The 27154-nt window shown below is 41.6% G+C and overlaps 2 protein-coding genes and 1 long non-coding RNA gene across 4 annotated transcripts in view; 2 read left to right on the top strand and 1 right to left on the bottom strand.

Annotated features, from left to right (window-relative positions):
• The window catches only part of si:dkey-32e23.4 (dynamin-1-like protein), a 40109-nt gene extending 26153 nt beyond the window's left edge, over positions 1-13956 (top strand). The window contains exon 19 of the transcript XR_004560670.1: positions 13942-13956. The gene's annotated coding sequence lies outside the window, so the exon portion shown is untranslated. The remainder of the gene's footprint in view (positions 1-13941) is intronic.
• disp3 (dispatched RND transporter family member 3) overlaps positions 8584-27154 on the top strand; it is a 32217-nt gene continuing 13646 nt past the window's right edge. The window contains exons 1-11 of one of the 2 annotated variants that reach the window (XM_034169968.1): positions 8584-8934; positions 9046-9139; positions 10003-10008; positions 13989-14995; positions 15078-15297; positions 15430-15566; positions 15656-15790; positions 21390-21550; positions 21726-21865; positions 21969-22060; positions 22184-22348. In XM_034169968.1, the coding sequence (XP_034025859.1) occupies positions 13999-14995; positions 15078-15297; positions 15430-15566; positions 15656-15790; positions 21390-21550; positions 21726-21865; positions 21969-22060; positions 22184-22348 (2047 nt within the window). In that variant the 5' untranslated portion in view covers positions 8584-8934; positions 9046-9139; positions 10003-10008; positions 13989-13998. Of the gene's footprint in view, positions 8935-9045; positions 9145-10002; positions 10009-13988; positions 14996-15077; positions 15298-15429; positions 15567-15655; positions 15791-21389; positions 21551-21725; positions 21866-21968; positions 22061-22183; positions 22349-27154 lie in introns of both variants that reach the window. The other variant, XM_034169967.1, reaches the window with a different exon arrangement.
• Positions 8961-14175, bottom strand: LOC117510313. Its single transcript, XR_004560673.1, has 2 exons — positions 13989-14175; positions 8961-9139 (listed from the first exon to the last, which is right to left on the bottom strand). It is a non-coding gene; the product is annotated as an uncharacterized LOC117510313 (long non-coding RNA).

Here is a 27154-nt window from a genome sequence, read left to right as displayed (position 1 = left end):
AGTATCTGATGTAATGTGTTCAAAATGATGAATAACGTGGATGTTTCACGTGTCGTGGCACAAAATGTGTTCATACGGTTTTCCCTTCTTCATAAGTCAGGCATCATCAAAGAACAAACAGCAGGTGCTACAGCTACGTTAGTGTAAATGTTTTCCGACCCAAATCCCTTGTGTTGGACCTGCGCTCACTCAGGCAGCTCTGACTGCAATGCAACACGGGCTGTTGTCATTATCAGGACACGCAGGATGAATGCAGTGTTTTTCCGTCTTTATAGTTCTAATCAATATCCAGTTTATTTTCAGGACCTGTGTTTCCACAGCATTATGTCTTTACTGTAACTCCTTCAGCTACTTTCCAGTGTGTGTGAAATCAAGGGAGATAACAAAGGATTAACGTCATGGACTTTCTTCAGTTTATGTTAACCTGCAGTTGGGCAGTTATAGCATGTAGCATCAGAATGCTGGAACCACATTATGGTACCCACCATTAATTTGTGACTACTACACATACTGGGAAGCTTGGACAACGTTTGGACAAAAACGGCGAAACAGTGCGAAACAGTTTGAAATTAGCGCATGAAACATCACGCCAACGGGCAGGTGTGCACGATCATGGTGAGAAAGTTCGTGCATGTGCCAGTGTCCGTTGAGCAGGAACAGTGCCAGGTACAGCACATGGCGCTGCTTATGTGGAAGAAATAAAAAACAGCTGGTACGTGTGGGACCACATTGCGCCGCTAATGTGGAATAAAAAAACCAACAACAAAAAAACACACCACCTGGGACGCGAATTCGCACCTTTCAAAACCTCTGATTCCCAGTCAGAGACTTTACCACTGAGCTACGGAGTTGTTCTTTGGAAGCTGCGGGAAGCAGCCTCATATCAGGAAGGACATGGAAGTATTACAAAAAAAATTTTTAAATCACACACCATATAAAAATACCGCATTTCTCAAGTGAACAATACAAATATGATCCATCTGTTCCTCTGGTGATGACCCATGGTCACAAACATACAGTCATGAAATGACATGAATGAGAAGCAGTGTGCTCTGATGTCCACATCTACTGATCAGGTGCGTCCAGTCGGCCGCACACGTTCTGCCCGACACGTGTCTTGTGTGAAAGCACAGACACTGTGTCATGTAGAACAGAGCTCACATGGGTGACGTGACGGTCAGATCCCTGCTGTGTGTTCTGATCTTAGACAGATTTCACAGCAGTACGACAGTGATTGTCTGCAGTCTGTTGTCGTGCCAAGAGTGCGACTGGCCACACATTTTCTAAGTGCCATGCGAGTGGTGTTAGATGTTCGTGCGTGTCACCTGGAATTTGTCCGGCACCTGCCGCGAGAGGGTGTGATGAGTTCGCACAGCGCACACTTTGTCTTTCAGGCGCTTGTATGCACATATAGTTGTAGCAACAGGTGTACGAGGAGTTGGCGGCAGGGATGACTTTACACGGTTTGCACACGATTCCTGCATTATACGTACTAAGTGTGCACTTTCGTACAAACTTCACACTATGTGTGAAGGGGCCCTTAGTGACGCTTTACTCTAATCTGACCACTTTTTTCAGTAACAAGTAATCTAATGCGTTAATCTTTCCAAATCAGTAATCTGAATAAAGTTACTTCTCCATGTCACTGTGTGTTATTATTATTTTTGTATTGTGGGTTGATCGCAGCAGCCCGTGTGCAGGCGGAGGTCGCGGTTTGACTGAGCTGCCCACCTCGCCCACAATGCGTTTGATGCTGCGAGATTTTCATGTTTTCTGCAATGCAGCTCTGAGTTGAAAGAACAGTTGTTCTTTTTCAAAGTGCGGTGACAGCAACACACCTGCGCTGAGCTTGACAAAGACATTTTTGCGCATATTTTTTTCTTTAAAACTCTGAGCCGTTCCAAGTGTGTCCTCGCAGAAACAGCTGATCTGCACGCATAAATGCTTGTTTTTTCCACCCAGATGCGCCTAAAGTCTGTTTCTGAGGATGAAGTAAAAAAAAAAAAAAAAACGCTGAAAAACGTAAAAATATTCCTACCTGTCAATTTGGTCATGGTTTTTCCATAAATACATGTTGTCAATTGTTCCTGCTCAAACAGCCGTCCAGGGGTGATTTCAGGTAGAAAGGGGGTGTGGAGGGGGAGCATGCCCCCCCCACACACACACACAACACCCCAAGATTAAAGGTCCACTTTTGAAGACAGTTTTTCGTACTACTACTATTAATGCTATAATAATTATAATTTTAACAATTAAAATGTTGAGAAAGAATTTAATAGTTACATTACAAACAATGTAGATTATAAATTGTAAGTTTTACCGTTACATTGTTGTCAACAGTTAAATATGAGGTCAAGAAAGATGGCTTTATTTTATTTTTTATAAAACAAGTATTTATGTTCATTGAAGTCAAGAAAGGGTGACTGTTGTGTGACTAAAGTGAGTATTATCATTTTCACGTTGCGGTGGCAGGGGGTGTTGTCGGCAGCTGTTGAAAGTAACTAATAAAGTATTAATCTAACTTAGTTACTTTTAAAATTGAGTAATGAGTAAAGTAACTGAATTACTTTTCAAGGAGTAATCAGTAATTGGATTACTTATTCAAAGTAACTGTGGCAACACTGGCCACCAATATGTGACATGAGGGTCAACTTTGAAATTTCCTAGCAAGGTGCTATAGACTGTAAGATATGAATATACAGACCGTGGGGAATACATAAAATCCACTATTGAGATTAGTCATATTGCACTTTTTTGGTGTGAGTGCTATCTTTGGCGCCTATATTAGGATTTGAGCGCGAAACAAACATAAAGAGAATAACTGATGGCTGTTACTTTATTTTTCTCCTAAATTCGATCTCCCCATGGGTTTAAGGCTTTCAAGAGTGGTGCTTTCAAACAACACAACTGGAGTTTTATTTTTTGTTTGAATCAACAGTTTAGGAACATGGGTTTTAAATGTAACAGACCGGGACACTGCAAGTTACATTCAACACCACATTTTTGGCATACCATCTACAGCCGTACCGAGTGATTAAGACACTCATCTGTGGGGGGAAATTAATTTTACCGTGTGCCCATGAAATCAGAAGTAAATTCAGATAAATTAGTTGAAGTTATTTGTGTTTATTTTTGCCAAAATAATACTTAGGTGGCGTGTGTCACAAATTTGGCGGGGTTTGGTGTCCCCATTTTCAGATAAAAGTCAAAAAAGAAAAATTTCAAGATAATTAAGTCCTGTATGTTATCACAGTTATTTAATCAATATAGAGAGAGAGAGACGATCATTTTATAGTTTTTTCCCTGCACGTAGGGCTGTTCTGTTTTTACTGACCAAAAATGTAGGGTTGTGTAATGGTTTCCCCCTTTTCATAACATGACCCAATTCTGACAAAGATGCTTTAACGTCTGCACATCGTAGACATTTGAATGTGGTGCTCATTTTACATTTTTTTAGATTTTAACGCTAACATTTCTGTTTGAAATATCTTAAAAATACATTCTTAGCATTTGTTTTGGAGAATTTTAGCTTTAGAAATATCTTGAATTGTCACTTGGTGCTCTATATTGTCACCAAATGCACGTCATCACAACCTCTGCTGATTGTGGCACCAACTGCCACCAGCTTGTTGTTTAATAGTGCGTATGAAGAGACTTGAGTGCATAGGCTTCTCAGTTATTTGTGGGATCAGATCAGCACCTTCAAGGCTTTTTCATTTAATTATCCTTAATCTTGTACATTTTTGCCGCCGTTGCTTTCCAAAGTGACCAGAAATGCATTAAAACCTGTCACGAGCAGTTTGACTCAGCAGTTTTAATCTACATATCCCAAAACTGTCTTTTTTTTATTAGTGCAATCTAAATGACAAATATCTACAGCGATCATTTAGGATTCATTGTATACCAAAGTTGGATATCTGTTTTGTCATTGTTGAAATCTTAAAAGGAATTTTTAACTTTTAAAATGTCTATGTAGAAACTCTGACTAGTCACATTTTAATTATAATATTCATAATGCATTTGTAAATATCTAAAAAAGTATTTATGATTAGCCTGGTGAAATCTTTTACCTTTTAAAATGGCATATTTCTTCAAGGTAATTGCCAGCTGAATTTCACCTGCACTGTTCATTTGTGGTGTAGAGCGATAAGCTGGTTCTCTCGCTTCAGTACATTCCCACAGAGAAGGCTAAATGCCTTCAGGCGGAGAGGATAGCGTTTGGTGGAGGCTCTTTGTCGCAGCCCCCAGTATGCTGTCGTAGATTTCAGTCCTTAAATGAACTGTAAACTTGTCATATCCTCGGTGCAGCAGAACCATTTGTTGCTGGTTCAGTAATAATTGAATTGTGTAATATTGCTTATGTGTGAAATGATCTTTTTTCCAACTGTTTCTAACTTAGGCTGGTGTTCAAGCAGATACCTCCCTCCGGGTCTTCTAGCTATTAATGAGTCACATTATTCAAAAGTGAAATGGGTTATTTTAGGGAAAAAATAGTCCCTTTTCATAAAGATCTGCTTTAATGGATTCATTCACCAGTGTTGCAGAGCACTACTTCATATGAAAGAAGCACTGTCTAGGTTTGTGTGTGTGTGTTTTGTTTACACTTATGGCTGTAGGAACAAAGGAGTTCTGTATATTTTGTAATATTTTTGTGTCTCCTGCTTCAGAAGCTCTTGTCTGCCAATGTTGGTGATACATGTTTACCGAAGGAGTCTGAGATCCACGGCTCTGAATAAACCCTGACAAAGAACACCTTACCATTTATTTGACTTTTGTCAAGAGTACGCAGCTGTAATAGTGTCAGTTTTCATAAGATGTGTTTGTTCCTCTGCCACAGTGCCACAACAATAGATGTGATTAGACTCACTGTGTTTGACTTTATTGCTCCCTAGTGAGCAGGAAAGCACTTTTGGTCAGAAGAGCCTGTGGCATCCGCCTCGGCATGATGAAGACAGAGTGTTCTGACGGGTGCCAGCACACACTCAAGTGGGAATGACAAACACACATTTTCATTTGACACACTGCACACTTTATTCTGCACATTACAGATTTGTATCAAAGGTACTTCTTAGGTATCAAATAAGTTGAGTAAATTAAAATTCGAACTAACTCGTGTGTTGCCCGTGGGGATCCACAGGCTCTAGTTTAGGTAGTGTTTATAAAATAGGTAGTGGACATTTTTCAAGTGTGGTAATAAATTTTGCAAAGTTTCTGTAATTGCTTGGAATGGCGTGTGAGAATGTTATTAGAACCTTAGACGTTAACAGTTTTTAGAAGAACTCAACCTTTTTATTTCATGTTTGTTATGTAGTTTTTTAATGTTAATTTACTGCCTTAATGTATTTATAAATTGTTCTTGTTTTATACACACTGTTGTTATTATCATTATTATGATCAGTATCATTATTATTTTATTTTATTATTTATTCTATTTTGTTATTTGATTTTTAAATGGACCACAATGGAAATAGGTGTTTTCACTTTCTTGTGTCATCCATGTATTTTTAACGTATTTACAATTATATTATGTACTTACATTGAACTTACTAAATTAAATTACGTATGCACACATGCAAACACGTTTTTAATATACAGATGAGTTACCGCCCCCTGCTGGAGTGGTGTGTGAATCCAGAATGTAATTATCAAAATCCATTGTTCAGTGTTAGCTAATATCCGTAGTTTCTCCAAAAATATTAGTCTTATCAACGTTACTTTTTGGTGGGGTTCATCCTTGACCCAATATACATAAGCATACCAATAGCAAAAGTCAGCTATCCACAGTTTCTCGGTGATTGAAGGTATACACAATGCACGCACCCCCGCATACAACTACACAGACACCACTTTTAATATTGTGGCGAGCTGTGCAGAAGAATGAAAACGAAGCCAGAGCTTTTTTCCTTTTCTGCATTCTGCCCCAAGTCAGTGCTTTTATTTTTACACACCCACAAACAGACGGTAGCGGAAGACATCAAATGCACTATACTTCTCACTCATCGTGGTAATGGCAGCATGGCACTTAACTAAACTAACTAAATCAGTCAAACTACAAAAACACAATAAATCAATAACACTAACAACACTGTTAAATTAATATAAACCACAATAACAACATTTAAAACCCCCAAACCCAGAACTCCCATGGTGCATTGCAGCACAGCGTCCATTCTTTACTGTTGTTAGTTAATATCCCTAATTTCTCCAACAATATTAGTCCTATCAACTTTCTGTTTTCACAGCTTTCATCCTTGACCCAAAAAATATTAGCATACCAAACAGCAAATGTCAGCTCTCTCCAGTTTCTCCATGATCGAAGCCATGCACGCGCACACACACACACACACACACACACACACACACACACACACACACACACACACACACACACACACACACACACACACACACACACACACACACACACACACAGAGGCCACTTGACTATTAATATATAGATTTTTTAAAACTACAGCTTCCCTTCAATGACAGTGGGAGGGATTAACATTTTGCAGTGAATGTTTGACTGACTAGATTTTCTTTGAAACCATTGGCCTCGGCAGGTGATTTTACTGATGACTTCCTGCTCTCAGCTTGAGCTGGTGCTAATCAGTGAAATCAGATGGTAGAATTTCAGCGTGCACTGGAAACCTGCAGCGTGTTGATCCTCCAGGAGAGATAGTTGCTCACTACCAGGCTTATTTGGAAGTGTCAGGTCAGTTGTGCAGAAATCCAGTGTTAATTTGTCAGTTTGATCTTCAGTGTCACGTAGCAGGCATAAACAGAGAAACATCAACAACAAACACTCCTTGAACAGCCAGTATCTATACACGCAAACATCAGTTGTTTTCATGGATTTGCAAATGTCAGGGTTTAAACCTTGATGAACCCGATATTCCGTCATTGTGTTGTGGCCTTGTTTTTTGCCATAGCAGAATTTTCAAAATGTTGAAAAATTATATATTTTTTTCCATTCAGTGTTTTGTCCTTACTCATCAGGCAAAATATTGCTGCACAGCGGTGTATGTTTGTGAAATTGTTGGAAGAGTTCTGGTTTGTGTTGCTATGTAGATTCACATTTTCAGAGTTAATACATCAGATCTTTCAATATGGATGTCCTACGATCACCAAATCTTAGTGGACTGTTGCCATGCCAAACTGCAACTGTCAGTAATTTTTGTTCACTGCATGTTTTGCTCAAATACTCGAGGAAACAACTCATAATTTGGAGTAAAGGGCATAACACCAAACTTCCAACTCTTCAACGATCTTGGACGCATGCAACATTGCGTAGTAATACCAGGGTTCTCGCCAGCGCACTTGAGCATATGGGGCCCCTATGCTGTGATTCGGATCCCCTACGCTGTGATTTGGGCCCCTATGCTGTGATTTAACCAGCATGGGGGGGGGCTTTTTTTTTTTTTTTAAAGGACATGTTGCACATTATTTAACATCCCAGTTAGCAACACAAAGTGCCTCTCAAAATGCAGGAAATAGTGTTTCAAAAGGTTATAAATTGCAATTTTTTTCTGGGAGCAGGGGTGGCTCCCGAACCCTCCTACAATACTCACGCCTGCAACGCTGGTCACACGGCTATGCCCCGCTAAGGTCCCCCCAATGCTATGAAAAAATCCTGGTGAGAACCCTGGATACGTTGCATTAGGGGAAATTACAAGACACAAGACATTCAACATTTGACATACTTTGTAATCCCTTGTACTCCAGTGGAGTCCATACTGTTGAACTTACTGTGACATCTGGGAGGTTTTCTGGAAACACCAAGGCTGTGTGAAAGTCATCAAACTGCGTTTTAGGTCAGGGTCATGGACAACTATGGTTTTCACACCTCTCTTTTCTCACACGTCCCGTGACCTTCCTGGATACATATCTCCCAATGTGAGATGTGTCTTAAGTCTTGGCAGTCTTTATGCCCCCCCGCCCCAAAAGAAAATTTCCCGTGACACTGTTGGCACAGATCTAATCACACCGCCACCCGCTATAAAATTTAACTTCTCACTTGCTCCTCTCATTTAGATGACAGATCATTATCTTTTGGCGTGAAGGGAATTCGGGTGGCGGTTGAGATGTGATGGATGAGTCGGGTGTGACCTCAGCAGAGGTCAGTCAGTCTCAAGAGGTGGTCATTAATGTTCGATGAGACTCGTCTAAATGTGCACAACCCAAGATACTGAGGAGCAGCAGGATGTTTTATTGGCACAACAAGGCCAACGTGACAATTCATGTCCATGATGAATTCACAAGACGCAGTTACGGCTTCGTTCACTGTGGTCACATTGTGTTTACAGCAGCGAGCCAAATGGAAGATGCTTCATTTCAGCGAGCACAGCTCCTTATCAGAAAATGAAACATCAGCTAATAAACTCCAATTTCAGGTGATTATTTTAAATTGGCTGCACTTTGTCTCGCACTGTACCCTGTTATTCTGAGCACCTTCCTAATGCACACCCCACCTCCCCACCAGCTGAGCCTCGTCCAGACTGTACCACCTTCGACAGAACTGATGGGGAAACTGCTGCAGTATCGCCACAGACTGCTTTGATTGCGCCACGTAACGCCAGCAGAGTGCCAGTGGAACCGGCGTGATTCACATTACGATCCGTCCTTAAAGCCTCTCTAGTCTTACTGGCCTCCCATCTGCGCTCACAGAAGGCTTTCAAGCTGCACTTCCCTCCTCATCCCTCTTCCATCAGTGAACCGGTCTGGAGAGCGAGTTGAACAAAGCCATGGGAGAGAGAGAGAGAGAGTGAGGAGCTTTTGGGAAGAAATGTCTCTCACTGACTCTGTCGCCTGGACAACCGGTTAAGAGAAGAGAGAAAGGGAGGCAACAACAGAAGCATTCGGAGCATAAAAGGAGAGGAAAACATCACATTATTAACGGCTGCTGTCAGAGCATTGCTGTGGTTTGGTTGGAAAGTGTTTTTTTTTTTCTGCATGACTCATTTTCTGAGGTTTCTCTTTATCTTTGTGTGTTATTGAGTTACTATGAAAAAAAAATCTAATAAAAATTTTTTTTTCCCATGTCAGAGCATGGAAGAGGTGAAATTCCAGAGCAGAAGTTCACATTAAAAGTGGACCCAAGAGGCCTGAACGCTCTACCTGTATCATCATCATCATCATCCTCAGGTAAGAGTCCCCCACTGTGCTGCCGACAAAACCTGCCTACCGTTCGCCAGTTTTTTTCTGCTATTGAAACTGCAGTGAAATCAAATGTGTAATTATCTCGTACAGGAAGTCAACACAAACTGGTTTACAAATGGTCAACGTCCCCGTTTGCATGCACCTTGGAGTACAAGCGTGTTTCCTCCAGAGTGACTCTCAAAGGCGCTGCCTTCAGCGTAGCGCCAGGTTTATTTAGTCCGTTTTATTCCCGTGAGGATTTCTGTGTTTGATTTCATCAGCTGAATAAATGGATTGCGAGAGTTTTAAGTGTTGAAACACGGACTTGAAATATAGGCACGTCCTCTACGAACAAACTGCTGAGCACTCGTGCATACACGATGTATTCATAAGGCAGTGGTGCCGAAATCAATGCCCCTTTAAACGAGCTGTTACGCTGGCTGGGTTTACCACCAGGCTGGATGTGTGTGGAAGCATGCCATATCCATATTGGATGAGATGGACGGAGGATAAAGTCAGGAGGTTGCAGGGTTATTTTTAGTTGCTGTCAGTGAGGAAGGCTACAAATCTCTCACCTTTGATAGACAGAGACGTATGAAGAAAATGGCAAGAGAGAGAAGAAGAGAGCTAGAAGGGCTTTGGCTCACACTTTAAATAGGTACAAAAAAATTCAAACATTAATCATAAAATATGTTGAAGTTTATAATTTGGTCTTATTCCTCCTCAAACTGCAGCAGCATTATCATCTCCAACAACCGGCCAGGTGCACCAGGATCATTTGTTAGAGGGGTAATAAGGAAAAACATTCCTAGAAATTCTCCAAGCTCCAATCAGATTAGATTATAGAAAACACAACCAAAAGACATCTTCTCTGCAGTAGCACAATTTTAGGTCTCAATTCCAGCAAATAGTTGCTGCTTTGATGATTAATTTCACCCTCGTCAGAACATTTGAGTCTTTATGCACCACATTAACGTGAAGAAACATGGTCCTCTCAGTGCAGATTAAGCCATACGAGTTGGCTTTTATTCCAATAAATGCAGCAAGCAAGATGCCAAATTATAGTCATTTTTAATCTGGACCTGCACAGAGTTTCAATAGGCTGTGTGTGCTTTTAATCTCGACAGAAAAATGGCAGCATTGAACAATTCTGGCAGCTTGTAAACACATTAGTTATACCTGGCACTGCGCTTTCCAGCTGTACACTGCTCATAATTATTGTATTCAAGGCGCGATGTTCTTGGATGGGAAGAAGCGCTAGAGTCATCAGGAGAGCAGAGAAAGTGTCCCTCAGGCTGTGCATCACATTCATTTCTCTCCACTTTACGTCCGTGCTGTCTGCGATGGATTCATAACGTGACGTTTTTGATTTGCAATAGCTGCACGGTGTGTGTCAGTGTTTGATTTCCTCTCAGCTCTCTCAGACATTGTTGCACCTGATCAGCCTACTTTCATGTTGAAGATGACACATGCAAATTGAGTTGTGGAGACATGCTGGTAGTTTCTCTTCATTTAGATTTTTTTCTTTGAATATTAAACAGCAGTAAGTGTGATTTATTTCAGAAAAATACAGTTTTATTTTTCCTGAAGGCGGCTGTTGTGTAATTCTGCTTTGTTGTACACCCCTCTGCCTTCATCTTCCCTGTGATCACAACAGAGTGGAGCGAGACCAAATGTTACAGAATGACAATATTCTTAATTGCTTACGTTAGCAGCTGTATAGGGTTTCATTAACTGTAAAAGTGCCATTGTGTTCCAGTGTGATTTTCAAAAACATGACTGTAATGTGTGAGAAGGAACTCTCCTCACAAAAATGTAATGGTCTTCATTTTGAAATCATAGCCCCTGATGATTGCTGATTACCCGATGTATATTATGGCCTATAATTTTGCAGCAGCTCTTTTGTTCCTTCTTAGTGTAGAAAGGCAGTGTGTAAGAAACCATAATCCAGAACTAATTTAAAATAACAACGCAATTTTGCTTCAACCAAGAAGTGAGGATTATTACTCTTCTGGCAGTAGATGGGATGTTAAATAGAATAATATCGTGTAATGCTCTCTATCGTTAAAAAAAAAGTTCCACAGACACACATTAGAAGAGCACTTGGAATTCATACCTTTAACACAAAAAAGCAAGAGTGGCTTTTATAACTGTTACCTCCGCCACCCAGCAGCGGTGAGAGGTATGAATCCCACCACTCAATCACAACGTGGGAACAGTGTGGACTCAGACAGCAAGTGGAGTCCAACGGAGAAGTGTCTGTGGTAATTTTATATCTGTGATACATCATAAAGCAGATCTTGAATGAAAAAGACAAACGCAAACATTTTAAACCCAAATCTGACTCACCCTGTAAAGTTTGTCCACTCTTCCATGACCCGAGATGTGACATCCTCTGATTTGTGCGACAGTCACAGTGGCAGGAATGAAATGATAAAAGAGTGATCGGGCCTTGTCTTGACAGTCTATAGCGCACAGTCAAAAGTGCTCATAGCACAAGTGCGTTTGGGATATTTCCAACTCCACTATGCACTTTGCTCTCCTTCGTGTTGAAAGGAACCAGCTGAGGTGGTTTGGGCATCTGGTAAAGATGCCTCCTTGTCACTTCCCTAGGGAGGTGTTGTCGGCATGTCCAGCTGAGAGGAGACCCCGGGGAATACCCAGGACTAGGTGGAGAGATTATATCTCCACACTGGCATGGGAACACCACAGTATCCACCAGTGAGAGGTGGTTAATGTGGCCTGGGAAAGGGAAGTTTGGGGTCCCTTGCTGGAGCTGTTGCCTCTGCGACCCAATTCCTGGATAATCGGTTGAAGTTGAAGTGAGTGAGAGTGTCATCTGTCGTTTACTTTAGAAGCCAGGGTGCAATAATAACTAGCATATGCTCTTCAGACAGTGGGCTCAAGTAAGTAAACGATTTTTCTGGAGGGGAACTGGATGTGCACAACAGCGACCAAAGTTCCCTGAGGTGAAGCAGTGAGGTGTAGTTTTGTATTTTCCCTTTCTGTTTACTTTTATTTTGTTTAATGATTGTTTTCAGTTCACTTTTGTTGTGTGTACTTGTAGACCATACATGCATCTAGAACCTGCCATTGTAAAGTGCATCTGAGTCTTGTGTCATTTAAATAGCAGAAAACATCTGTGCTTGATTTTTAAGCCAGGTGTATGGCGAGTTTAAGACACATTTGTACAGTAGTACAGTCGTCATGCTTTTTAATCAGCATCTGGATATGTTACACCAGCCAGGTGTCTGGATCATCAAATTTGTGAACAAAAAGTTGAGGACAATAAACCTTTTGTGTGCATAGAAGAAAAATAGGAGTGAAAACAAAAGTGTTACATTTGTATTTTTGTTGACTGTATGTAAATTGCACATATTGCAAAGTAGGAGTAGATTCTTTGTCAGCCAGGAAATCAATACATCATGTCTTTTTATGTCTTTGTTTTTTTTTTTACTGTCACATTGGAAATTTTGCACAAAAATATAAACAGAATTTTATGTAACATTTTATAGATTTCAGCTTTGTTCCTGAAAATGTATTCTGGGTTTTCGTGGACGAATGCACTCTAATATTGGCACTTATCAATTTAAGACTGAATCTTATGTCACGGTGTGGTGGTATCTTTGAAACGACCTCCCTGTGCTGTTCCCGCAGATGTTGTTCCGTAATCCCATTACAAGGTGCACCAGCATCCTGTCCGGCACACTGACATGGTAATTAATGAGTCAAGTGCCATCCAGATTAATATATGACCCAGTTTAGTCTTTTATCAGAGTGTAGAGGCTCAATTGAGCTCTAGGTTTTAAACTCAGTTGGTTTTGTTGTCACTTTAAAAATCCATCTTGAAGTGGCACAGTCCTGTGGCTATTTTGGTCTTGATTTGAGAACATAAAAAGTGAGAAACTACAGAGCAAAAAGTGTTAATGAGCTGCACCACAAAGACTGCAGCAGGCATGAAATAAAGATCAATCAGGGATGACTTCACAAACAAAAGTCCCATAAATCAGCTCCAGGTATCTCGAAAAGCATCTGGGTTCTTAATCTTTTTATTTTAGCTGAAGCTGGGCACGGCTGTATTTTCCACTTCATCAACATTCACTGTCGTACCGAGCTGACCTTAAAAGTTTTGGTTTAATGACAAATTACTGCAGTTATCCAGATTACTGTTCCTTGAATGCTGACTGCTGTGTGTGTGTGTGCATGCACACATAGAGGGATGAAAAATGATGGCACCTATGGCCACTGTTTGTCCAAGGCTGCCAGTCATAAGTGAGAATCCCGCTATCCTTCCAGAAGCGCCGTCTATCTCACTCACTTTTCTTGTCTGTAATTAGACAAGCGAGACGATTTAATTTGCTGCAGATCAGACGTTGCTGCGTTGACTGTTGATATGTGGAAAGCCACCAGAAGGCTGTCTCTGGGTGATGATGGTTTGCATGCACAGAGAAGAATTAAATCACAGCTTTTAGCCCATCGCACCTCCAGGCTCTTGTGCTCAGCATCTTAAAACTGGGCTCAGCTGACTAGTTTCTCATATAAACCCTTGACAAAAAGGTTCAATCCCTCAATTTTATCCTTGACTTCTGCGACCCACAAATGGAAGCCTTTTTGTTTTGTTTTGTTTTTTTTTGGTAGCTTGAGCAATAGACCTTCAGAAACTGTGTCCTTGGCTGTGTGCTGCAGCAGTGGAAGTTGTCCTTCATTTTTCTTTTGTCTGAGATGCCACCCGCAGGTTTTTCAAAAAATCTTGTTTTTAAGTTCGTGTTCACCTGTCTGAAGAGAGGACGGGGGGAAAAGAAGGTGTCAGTTTCGGTGACTCATAATCAAGTGCTGTTTTTGTCCCTGACAGGTGCCAGCATGGAGCTGGAGGATGAGCCGCCGCTGTTTCAGACAAGATGGAGAGAAGGAGGGGAGGAGGAGGAGGAGGAGGAGGGCCAGGAGGAAGAGGATGCAGTAACGCACAGAGCTGGACAGACCTGTTTCTCTGGGGAGACGAGGATGCAGTGGAGGGCACTGGCATGGGTGTACACTCAGCCCTGGGCCAGTGGGGGGGTTTTAGGGATAGCTGTCCTGCTACCGTGTGCCCTGTTTATCTACATGTTCCTCTACTGCCCCCCACTGGATATAGACCTCTCCTACAATGCCTTTGAAGTTCATAGTCATTTCTCTGCTGAGCGGTTTGATGCCCTCACCATCGCTGTCAAGACCCAGCTGGGGTCGTGGGACAGACGTAGGCGTGACTTGCACAGCAGTGAGTCAGCGGCCCTACGGGACCTCCTGGTGGAGAAGCTAAGTGGACAACGAGATGGAGCATTTAACAAGACAGTTAACGATGGGGGGACATCTGCCGGCCCTCAAAACAGCCCTTTACAAAGTCGAGATGATCAGAAGAGAGGACTTGAAGCAAGCAGAGATAAAAGGTCAGTGCCTGATGTGACTCGGAAGGAATTGGAGCAGCACAAAAACTCAGAGCACAGAGTAAAGAAACAGGAGGAGACGTCAGAGGAGGGAAAGGCCGCCTTATCCAGGAGGAAGCCCAGGTTAGTGCCAAATTACTACCTGCAGAGCCAGGCTCTGTGGAGGATTGAGCTGGTGTTTGTTGCTCAAGGGCAGGGCGATCGCAACATCTTCACTCCGGAGCGACTACAAACCATCCACCAGGTGGAGCGGCTGCTTATGCAGCACCCACAGTTTCACCAGTTCTGCTGGAAGCCCCTGGAGGTTTTGAGGGATCTGCCGCTGGGTCCATCCTACTGCTCCCCACCCAGCTCACTCCTGTCGTACCTCTTCCCCAGTGAACGGGGAGGAAAGATCTACTATGATGGCATGGGCCCAGACTTGGCTGACATTCACGGTGAGTCTGCGGTGAAATCAGTGGGAGAGCGTGCACGTCTTACGGGGTTTGTGTGGCTCATCCATCTTTGATGTCTTCACAGGTTCTCTGCATCTGGCCATCACCCACCCTCAGTTCTACTGGTATGTGGATGAGAGTCTGTCACCTGAGCATCTGTCCTCCTCTCTCCTACGCAGTGAGATCCACTTTGGTGCTCCTCTTCCATCGTACTGTTCCCTCCAGGACCGAGCTGAGGAGCAGAGAACCCGCTTCAAAAACTTTGTTGTTCAGTATGCTAATATCCTGGCCAAGCAGTCCACCAGGTGAGGATGGAATTATTCCATTATTAGTTCTTTTCTGTTGTGTTTGTTGCTACATTGTGCACACACTGTTTATGTGCTGGACACGTGGTTTCTTTTCAGACGGGTTGAATGACTGGATGTTGTTTCTTTCAGCCAGGTGAAGGTGCTGTACGGCGGAACAGAGCTGTTTGATGATGAAGTGAGACACACCTTCCACAATGACATGATGCTGGCTGTCATCAGTGGAGCCTGCATTTCTCTGCTGGTTTTTGTCCTCACCTCCTTTTCTGGTACAGACTAAGCTGCCACTTTTTGTGCTCTGTTTGCAATAGTGTCATGTGCACACTTTGCCTGTTTAATTTTTGGTCTCCCCTTGTAGTTTTTCTGACTTTCTTTGGATTGGCGAGCATCGGACTGAGCTGCTTGATGGCTCTGTTTTTGTACCACGTCGTCTTTGGTGTCAGATATTTGGGCATTCTCAATGGAGTGGCAGCCTTTGTTATTATCGGCATCGGTAAGAAAACATAAAAGTTCTTGTCAGAACAGGTGCAATGATAATTTCAATTCGTAACATATACACTTTGATGTAAAGTCGATTTGTATTTTACAGCTGAAAATCTCTTTTAAAAATATTATTTTTAAATGGTCCTAAAACATTTGTAACATTAGTGTCTGTATTATGTTAGTATTTCTGTCCACAATTGTTTTAATCATTTTCAGGTAGACGGGCTCTAAAATCTTTTTGTGTTTCAGAGGAGCAGGTATAACACTTTGTCTACATTTGTATTAGAATTTGTCTCTTTAAAGTCACACAGAAATGAATGACTAAAAATGTTAATGAGGGTGGCATGGTGGCTTACTTTTGCCTCACAGCAAGAAGGTCGTTGGGATCGATTCCCACCTGGTCCTTTCTGTGTGGAGTTTGCATGTTCTCTCCGTGTTTGCGTGGGTTCCCTCTGGATTGGATTGGAAACTTTAAATTGTCTGGAGGTGTGTGTGCGTGTGTGAATGCGTTTGATTGTCTATATGTGGCCCATCCATAGACTGGCGTCCTGTACCCCACCTCACGTTCTGTGATGCTGGAATAGGCTCCAGTCCTTCCGTGGGGCAAGACTGGAGCCCATCACTTTTACAATCCCTTTTCTTTCAACAAGTCAAGTGATGTATCCATGAACATTTCCACTGAATATGTTTTGGACTTCATTTACATCAGATGTAACTAACAGTATTGTACTGTAAGCTAATTCTCAAAAACTGAGGCACCATGAAAGAAAGAGACAATACACCCATAGTAACTCTGAAGGAGATTTTGGCTTCTGAGGCTGATTGGAGAAAGTCTACATTGTGAAAATTTGTCTGTGCATCTCCAGTTAAGTTTCACAGCGGAGTGAACTAAAGAATGGAATGGAAATATGGAAATATTCATGTATCCATTTCCTAACCTGTCTAAAGAAAACTGTGATTATTTATATGAATAATAATCCTTATATTTAGTTTGTCCAATTACTCATGGCCTCTGAAAATGGAGGGATTGTGTATAAAAATGGTCATAATTCCTAAAGGATTAAAGCCCTGGTCCCACCAAATAATGAACAGTGAATAATGAGCCACGCAGCTTTTTTTTGTACGAGAGGAGGTATTCAACAATCGTGGGAGAATAGTGGCTCTGAGAGGCTCTTAGAGGCAGAATATTCAGTTAACGAGGCTCGTCTCTGAGCGTGGCACTAATAATTTCAAGAAGTTCAAAAATTTGTGTACAAGGTACTGCGAGGACAAACAAGGATTTTAGAGAGGATTTTAGTTTGTTGTGAGGACGAGGCTGTTAAAAACCCATTATCCGAGCACCTGGCGGCTATGAGGACCACGGAGGCTATTTTGGACAGGCTCCACCCTGTTGCGGACTACAATTCCACCTGCTTTGTGTGCCGGATGCTGTGTATAAAATAATTACTTAGTAGCGGATTAATCATTTTCTGTCAGAGCTTGGCAGTTGAAAATACCTATAATCGCTTCTGGAATCACAGAGGATTGTTTCATTACGACCCTTTTTGTCCCTCTCTCTCCTGCTCCATGAAGTGGAGAATGTATTTTGTAACAGCTTAAAAGGTAACTTTTTTTATTGTAATAGCTTGGTAAAACAGTTGCATGTTCATTCCTTCTTTATCAGGTGCTGTAAAAGTATGTTCATGATAGATTTAGCATCTTGTTAATGGATCAGATGAGGTGCGCTCTGTGCGCACTGACGCAATGACTTGCACTCAAGATGAGCATTTATGCAAAACGCCAGCTCACAAAAGAGTGATTTTGCAGTCAATAACGGACGAACACAAAGTTAAAAGTTGGACGGCGGTGTCAAAATGACTGTGTGTTCAAAGCCACAGAAGAAATAAAGCCAGCGAGAAGGGGCGCAGAGGCGACTGACCAGGAATGCACGCACACAAAAGAGAGATTTTGCAGACATTAAGGGACGAACACAAAGATAAAAGTTGGATCACGGTGTCAAAATGCCACTGAAGAAATAAAGCCAGTGAGAGGAAGCACTGAGGCGACTGTTCAGGAACCCGTGGTTCGGTTCTAGCTGGTCTGGTGCATTTAATGACTCTGGAACACAGGTGAACAGCAGCCTGGCGCACGGCACACACCGGCAGGACTGTGCAGGGGCGTGCGTTTAAAAAATGTGACATCTTGAATGGATGCTGTAAATTGAAAACCCACACTTTAAAGGGACCAAGTGGCTCATTATTCATAGCTTATTATTCAGTAGGACTGAGGCTTAATGCAATACTTTTGATAAACCTCTTGAATTAAATCTAACAATCGGCACTACAAACAAAATAAATAAATAATATTTAGAAAATAAAAATAATTGTCAATGTCCATATACAGTAGTGTTCAGAATAATAGTAGTGCTATGTGAGTAAAAAGATTAATCCAGGTTTTGAGTATATTTCTTATTGTTACATGGGAAACAAGGTACCAATAGATTCAGTAGATTCTCACAAATCCAACAAGACGAAGCATTCATGATATGCACACTCTTAAGGCTGTGAAATTGGGCTATTAGTAAAAAAATGTAGAAAAGGGGGTGTTCGCAATAATAGTAGTGTGGCATTCAGTCAGTGAGTTCGTCAATTTTGTGGAACAAACAGGTGTGAATTAGGTGTCCCCTATTTAAAGATGAAGCCAGCACCTGTTGAACATGCTTTTCTCTTTGAAAGCCTGAGGAAAATGGGACCTTCAAGACATTGTTCAGAAGAACAGCGTAGTTTGATTAAAAAGTTGATTGGAGAGGGGAAAACGTATACGCAGGTGCAAAAAATTATAGGCTGTTCATCTACAATACTCTCCAATGCTTTAAAATGGCGCAAAAAAAAAAAACAAAAAAAAAAAAAAACAGAGACGCGTGGAAGAAAATGGAAAACAACCATCAAAATGGATAGAAGAATTACCAGAATGGCAAAGGCTCACCCATTGATCAGCTCCAGGATGATCAAAGACAGTCTGGAGTTACCTGTAAGTGCTGTGACAGAAGACGTGTGTGTGAAGCTAATTTATTTGCAAGAATCCCCCCTCTGTTAAAGTCCCTCTGTTAAATAAAAAACATGTGCAGAAGAGGTTACAATTTGCCAAAGAACACATCAACTGGCCTAAAGAGAAATGGAGGAATATTTTGTGGACTGATGAGAATAAAATTGTTCTTTTTGGGTCCAAGGGCCGCAGACAGTTTGTGAGACGACCCCCAAACTCTGAATTGAAGCCACAGTTCACAGTGAAGACAGTGAAGCATGGTGGTGCAAGCATCATGAAATGGGCATGTTTCTCCTACTATGGTGTTGGGCCTATATTTTGCATACCAGGTATCATGGATCAGTTTGGATATGTCAGAATACTTGAAGAGGTCATGTTGCCTTATGCTGAAGAGGACATGCCCTTGAAATGGGTATTTCAACAAGACAATGACCCCAAGCACACTTGTAAACAAGCAAAATCTTGGTTCCAAACCAACAAAATTAATGCCTCGCAGATGTGAAGAAATCATGAAAAACTGTGGTTATACAACTAAATACTAGTTTAGTGATTCACAGGATTGCTAAAAAAGCATTTTAAACATAATAGTTTTGAGTTTGTAGCGTCAACAGCAGATGCTACTATTATTGTGAATACCCCCTTTTCTACTTTTTTTACTAATAGCCCAATTTCATAGCCTTAAGAGTGTGCATATCATGAATGCTTGGTCTTGTTGGATTTGTGAGAATCTACTGAATCTACTGGTACCTTGTTTCCCATGTAACAATAAGAAATATACTCAAAACCTGGATTAATCTTTTTAGTCACGTAGCACTACTATTATTCTGAACACTACTGTACATATGGACTGGTCTGTGCATGATGTATGAACTACTGTCCACAGATTTTAGACACAGTTAGTGTACGAGGTCTGTTAGAAAAGTATCCGACCTTATTATTTTTTTCAAAAACCATATGGATTTGAATCACGTGTGATTACATCAGACATGCTTGAACCCTCGTGGGCATGCGAGAGTTTTTTCACGCCTGTCGGTTACGTCATTCGCCTGTGGGCAGTCTTTGAGTGAGGAGTGGCCCACCCTCTCGTCGATTTTTTCATTGTTTAGGAATGGCTCAGAGACTGCTGCTTTGTTTGATAAAATTTTTTTCAAAAACTGTAAGGCACAACTGAGTGGACACCATTCGATAAATTCAGCTGGTTTTCGGTAAAAATTTTAACGGCTGATGAGAGATTTTGGTCTGGTAGTGTCGCCGTAAGGATGGCCCACGGTGCCTGACGGCGATCTGCGCTTCGAGGCGGCAGCGTCTCGCCGTTTCAAGTTGAGAACGTCCACATTTCAGGCTCTGTTGACCCAGGAAGTCGTCAGAGAACAGAGAACTTTCAGAAGAAGTCGGCATGAGGAGTTTATTCGGACATTCCATTGTTAACGGACATTTTGTAATGAAAGAACGTGCGGGCAGAGTCGCATGTCGGGCCGGACCCGACCGCGGGGGGTCGCGACAGGAAAAACACCTCCGTTGGAAACCTTAACGGGCAAGTTGGAACATGCCCAAGCTGTTAAACAATTTCTCAGTTACTCACTTGTTGAAAGCCATCAAAAGCTGCCTGAATTTTACAAATGGTTTTCAACACGGAGGTGTTTTTCCTGTCGCGGCGCACACAGATTCGCCGAGTCGTTTCCGTGACGACTCGGCGAATCTGTGTGCGCACGTCTTTCATTACAAAATGTACTTAAACAGTGGAATGTCCGCATAAAGTCCTCATGCTGGCCTCTTCTGAATCTTCTCTGTTCTCTCACGACGTCCTGGGTGAATTAAGCCTTAAATTAGGATGTTTTCAGGTCGAAACAGCCAGACAACGTCGCCTGGAAGCGCTGCACGACATCCCGCTCCGTGGGAAGTCCTTACAGCGACAGAAACACCCCATAATCTCTCATCAGCCGTTAAACTTTTCACCGAAAACCAGCTAAATTTCTCAAATAGTGTCCACTCGGATATTCCTCATAGGTCCAGAAAAAATTTTGATAAAGCAACGCACGCCGTCTCGAGCAGCGTGTGAAACAAAGGAATTCAGCCGAGAGGGCTGAACCACATCTCACTCAAGGCCTGCCCACAGGGAAATGACGTCACCGACACGCGTGAAAAAACTCACGCATGCGCACAAGGGTTCAAGCATGATTGGTGTAATCGCACGTCATTCAAATCCATATAGTTAAAAAAAAAAAGTGTCGGTTTCTTATCTAATACACCTTGTATATTGCATTACATGGCTGAACTTATTTTGAAATTCAAATGAGGAATGAAGAAATAATCCTTCACACGTGGTGAATTGCTTTGGTATGCAGATCTTGCTCTCTGGTCCTGCAAGGTTGACATGGCCTGGTTTAAAACAAACAAACAAAACAATTTCTCAAAATGAAGCTTAATGCAAGGTCTGATTTTATGTGGAAACGTCACTTCACACAGATACTCCAGACCCTATTTCTTCTGTTTCTGTATGACTTCAAATATTGCACCTGACTTTTTACTTTGTACTCAGTATATTATACAGTCTGTCTTTTTTTTATTTCCTTCCGGTTGTCCAGGAGTGGATGATGTATTTGTCTTCATCAGCACCTTCAGACAAGCATCTCACCTGCTGGATCCTCACCAGCGTATGATCTACACCATTAAAACGGCGGGCCGGGCCACATTTCTCACCTCCTTCACTACTGCAGCCGCATATGCTGCCAACACTTTTTCTCAGGTATTCATAGCAGGAAAATGCAGCAGTTAATAGGTTCTGTTCATGGACTATAAATGACTCCCCTGCTATGGATGAATAGAAGTGCTTCTCTCAGCAGACAGCCATTTTCATGTGATAAGCACAAATTGAATGTTTTCAGGTCTCTCACACTGTGCTTCATTTAACTGACACTTAGATCCCAGCCGTGCATGACTTTGGCCTGTTCATGTCCCTCATTGTGAGCTGCTGCTGGCTTTGGGTTTCCATCTTGATGCCAGCGGCGTTGTGTATCTGGACCCGCTGTGTTGAGCCTCACGAGCACGCCTGGTTGAACTGGTGAGGCATGATTTTCTTTAGTGTGAGATAGATTGTCTGCACAGGCTCAGTGTAATCCTCTCAGCTGTCTGTCTCCCCCATAATGCCTCTTCCCCCTCTCAAGTTGGAAGTCATTTTCTGGCCTGTCAGCGAGCCACAGCCCTTTGTCAGATGAGGATGATGATGTGGCACTTCTGTCAGTGGAGATGGAGCCAGGTGAGATTATTATCTTCCCAGGACTGAATGGCTGACGGGGGAAGAATGGGGAACAGGATTGAGTCCAGGCTGTAAAATGTTGTTGTGCAGACACGTCTAAGCCTCTGTCTTTGTCCCTGCCAGACTCCTATGACACAGAAGGTGATGCAGCCATTCTGTCGCTGTCTGTGGAGACACATCTGCCCCCTCCAGGGCAGCAGCACGTGGGTGTGGTCAGCACCAATCTCCGCTGGGCCCTGAAGCATTTGGTGGCAAAGCCAGCCGTGGAGAGACGCAAAGCTGTCCTAGGTAAGATTGGACATACCGAGAGTTCGGTAGGATTTTTGATTCAGTTAAGCACGGCTTTACCAATGTTTGGTGGTGGCATATTTAGATCATTTGCATGATATAGTGCAGCAGATAAGAGAATATTTAGAGCGGAATCCTGCAACTGGTGATAAAAGCATCAAATTAGGCAGAAATAGTCCTCAAACAATCCTGTTTTGAAAAAAATGATTGGCCACTTGAATTTTCAGTTGGCGTTCAGGTAGAGGTCAACTGAAGAATTACACAGGAGTCAAAATTAAAAGATGCTCCAATCATATTGAAACCTATGCCACATTATTTGCCTGATCATAAAGATTCCAAAAAGGTATGATTTGGTTGGTCTGTAACTGAATTCTATGGAGTTATGGGATAAAAACAGCAAGAATGGTGACAAAGGTCAGTGTCAGTTTGTACAGGGGTCAAAAGTTAAAGTAGCTCATCTGCAGTGTGGCATACCTCAAGGCTCATTGCTGGGGCCACTCTTGTTTCTTTTATATATTCTTCCCGTTGGGCAGATAATTCAGCATTTCAGTGATGTGTCCTATCATCTGTATGCTGATGATATACAACTATACTGCTCTTTTAAAACTACGGAACTTGGGAAACTGAACTCTTTAATGAACTGTCTGTCACAGGTGAAGCAGTGGCTGAATGGAAATAGCCTTCAGTTGAACTCCAAGAAAACTGAGACACTTGTTGTTGCCCCTGATGATGCCATTCCCGGCATCAAGCAGCAGTTGGGTGACTTGGGCTCGTCAGTTAAGACACGTCTGCGGAATCTCGGAGTCATCTTTGATGAAGTAATGTCTCTTTCTGGGCATTGTAATAAATTAATTAGAAATTGTTTTTTTCACTTGCGGAATATCGCCAAGCTGCGACAGGTGGTATCTTGCCATGAGCTGGAGACAATCATCCACGCCTTTATCTCCTCACGATTAGACTACTGTAACAGCCTGTTTACCTGCCTTAGTAGAAAAGACCTTAACCGGCTACAATACGTCCAAAACTCTGCTGCGAGGCTGTTGACTCGTACAAATAGGAGAGCTCATATTACCCCTGTCCTAAAGTCTCTCCATTGGCTCCCAGTTGAGTCTAGACTCACTTTCAAAATCTTGGTCCTGACGTTCCAAGCCCTTCATGGTCAGGCTCCCGGATATATTGAAGATCTGATTCAGCCTTATACCTCTGCCCGTCATCTCAGATCTTCAGGTCAGAACCTGCTGATAGTTCCAAGAACCAGCTTTAAAACCCGAGGTGACAGATCTTTTAAAGCCACAGCGCCTCATCTCTGGAATGAACTGCCACTTTTCCTGTGTTCCCTGGAATGTGCTGAGACTTTTAAGAAGCATTTGAAGACTCTTCTCTTTAATAAGGCTTTTCAGAACTGACCAATTGTTAACCTTGTCCTTTGTTTTATGTATGTTTTATTATTTTTTATGGTATACCTGTGAAGCGCTTTGTGACCTATGTCTGTGAAAGGCGCTATATAAATAAAATTTACTTACTTACTTTACTTACTTTTGGTAAAAAAAAAGTGATGCAAATTACTAGTTGAGTTAACACGGTTTTAAAAAGGAATAGTTTGGACCATGTATCATCCTTACTTATCATGTTACGGGGTAACATATGTCACATATCATAGAATCCAATAGACGTAGACCTTGTTTGACTTTACTTTGGAGACCAAGCATTCAACACTGTCAAAACTATTCCATTTATTAATCCTATTAGCTCAACCAATAATTTGCATCACTTTTTACCAAAATTGGAGCAACTTTAACTTTTGACCCCTGTACAAAATGAAACTGACCTTTGTCACCATTCTTGCTGTTTTTATCCCGTAACTCCATAGAATTCAGTCACGGATAGTCCAAACTATACCTTTTTGGAATCTTTATGCTCAGGCAAATAATGTGGAATATTTTTCAAAATGATTGGAGCATCTTTTAATTTTGACCTCTGTGTAATTCTTCAATTGACCCCTACCTGACCATCAATTGAAAAGTCAAGTGGCCAATCAGTTTTTTCAAAAGAGGAGTGTCTAAGAGGTATTTCTGCCGAATTTGATGCTTATATCACCATTTGCATGATTGTTTCAGTTATCTGCTACACTAATAGAGCACACATATGAGGTTAAACACAAACAAGCCAAGAGGCAACCAAGGTCAAGTCAAGCCTGTGAGCATGCGCTTGTCACCACGTCCACTACACTACAGAACCTTCCTGGGTCCTAGATGACAACTAACCAGGCAGACAAGTGGTCCATCGCCAACTCTTAAACATAGTTGTCTCTCTGCCACAACCAGAAGAAAAGTGGGTGAGCCTTTGGTGTTCTCCAGCCACTGGAGTCCTCAACACTGAGGCATTGGCATGCTGGATCATGTCCAGAGAAATGTGCCACATGTCCAAAATGTCATAGCTAATGTTCCGTATGATGCAAGCTGTACTCCTCAACTGAGTCTCCATAAGTTACTGTTGATTTGACGCTTCATTCCCAAGGATCCTTTGAAGACACTAAGCAGCAAGTAACCACGTTTCCATAAAAATACTTAGACAAACAAAAACCTTATAGCTGATGTCCAACAGGCCATCATCTACAAACCTGGACTGTCAGAGCTGAAACACAAATGAACCTCATTTCCAGGCAACACTGCTAGTATGTATGTATGTATGATGTATATTCATTTTAGAGGTGTCACAATACATCGTTTTGTATTGAACTGGATAGTGCACACACACGACGGTTCGGTGCACAGAACTCTACGCAGAATACATGTTACAACTCTGCGCACACACGTGCATATTTGTCTCCATAAATCACTGACATTTCAGCGCGTTGCGCTGCTCATGTCCATAGACTGGGTCCCTCTTGTCTCCTGTTCTGTGCAGGAGGCGGGGTCAGCCTGCTGTCTGTGTCTGAGGCGATCAGAGAGAACACTGAACCAGCCAGTTGAAGCAAGCAAAGTCATTATGACACCCAGAAACTTTGGAAGCATAAAAGGAATTGGTTAATTTGCCTTTTTCTTCCAAGTCTGATCATTTGTGTTTAGACAGACAGCGCCACCAACTTATGAGTAAAGTTGAAATTTTATATGAATTAGTGTAAAATTTCACAGATAGCCAAATAGCGACACTGCGTTCATTGATTTCAAATTTGAAGGATTTTCAATAACCCAACTCATACTCAATTGTGATTATCATATATATATATATATATATATATATATATATATATATATATATATATATATATATATATATATATATATATATATATATGCACACACGATGCACCCGGAAAGTATTCACATTCACTTTTTCCACATTTTAGTATATTACAGCCTTATTCCAAAATGGATGAAATTAATTTTTTCTTTAAAATTCTACATGCAATAATAGCCCATAATAATAAAAATCTAAGAAATCACATGTATAAAGTATTCACAGCCTTTGCCATGAAGCTCAAAATTGAGCTCAAGTGCATCCTGTTTCCACTGATCATCCTTGAGATGTTTCTGCAGCTTAACTGGAGTCCACCTGGGATAAAGTCAGTTGAGTGGACATGATTTGGAAAGACACACACCTGTCTACATATAAGGTCCCACAGTTGACAGTGAATGTCAGAACACAAACCAAGCATGAAGTCAAAGGAATTGTCTGTAGACCTCCAAGACAGGATTGTCTCAATCACAAATCTGGGGAAGAATACAGAAACATTTCTGCTCCTTTGAAGGTCCCATTGAGCATACTGGATGAAAACCTGCTCCAGATTGCTCTTAAGCTCAGACTGGGGCTGGGACTGGGTTCATCTTTCAGCAGGACAATGACCCTAAGCACACAGCCAAGATATCAAAGGAGTGGCTTCAGGACAACTCTGTGAATGTCCTTGAGTGGCCCAGCCAGAGCCCAGACCTGAATCCGATCGAACATCTCCGGAGAGATCTGAAAAATGGCTGTGCACCGATGCTCCCCATCCAACCCACCTATCAACCTGAGCTTGAGAGGTGCTGCAAAGAGGAATGAGCAAAACTGCTCAAAGACAGATGCTCCAACCTTGTAACATCATATTCAAGAAGACTTGAGGCTGTAATTGCTGTCAAAGGTGCATCAACACAGTATTGAGCAAAGGGTGTGAATATTTATGAACATGTGATTACTTAGTTTTTTAAATTATTTTTAATACATTAAAAAAACAAAAAACTTTTTTCATGTCATTATGGAATAAGACTGTAACATAACAAAATGTGGAAAATGTGAAGCACTGTGAATACTTCCCAAATGCACCGTATACACCGTGTGTGCCTGTCTACACACACACACACACACACACACACACACATATATATATATATATATATATATATATATACAGTTCAGTGAAAAAGGAGAATGTGCACAGGATACACAGTTGCACTAGGAAATTAATTACACTGTGAATGTCCACTGTGAAAACCACAGTTTTGGCTTTGTTGTTCTCTCTCAGCAGTTTTGATTTAATTTTGATTGGCAAAAATTAATTTGTCAGATCCTATTTTCAAAAGATTTGCTGGAAACTGTGGGGTGAACCTGAAACTGAAACAAGTACATTTTGCTGTAGATTTTAACAGGAAAGAAAAAAAAAAAAAACAGAAAAAAGCAGTCAAACCAGGATATTTAAGACTTTTTTGTTGTTGTTTTGCATGATGGGTCATTTTTGGCGTTGTTGGAATTTTATACTGTTTGGTCTGTCACATTGCTTAACATGTGTTTGATTCATTTGTCAGTAACTGTCAAAGTGTACATGTCTTG

This window comes from Thalassophryne amazonica, chromosome 5 (genome assembly GCF_902500255.1).
Source record: "Thalassophryne amazonica chromosome 5, fThaAma1.1, whole genome shotgun sequence".
NCBI lineage: Eukaryota > Metazoa > Chordata > Actinopteri > Batrachoidiformes > Batrachoididae > Thalassophryne > Thalassophryne amazonica.
This window is presented reverse-complemented; position numbering and strand designations above follow the sequence as displayed.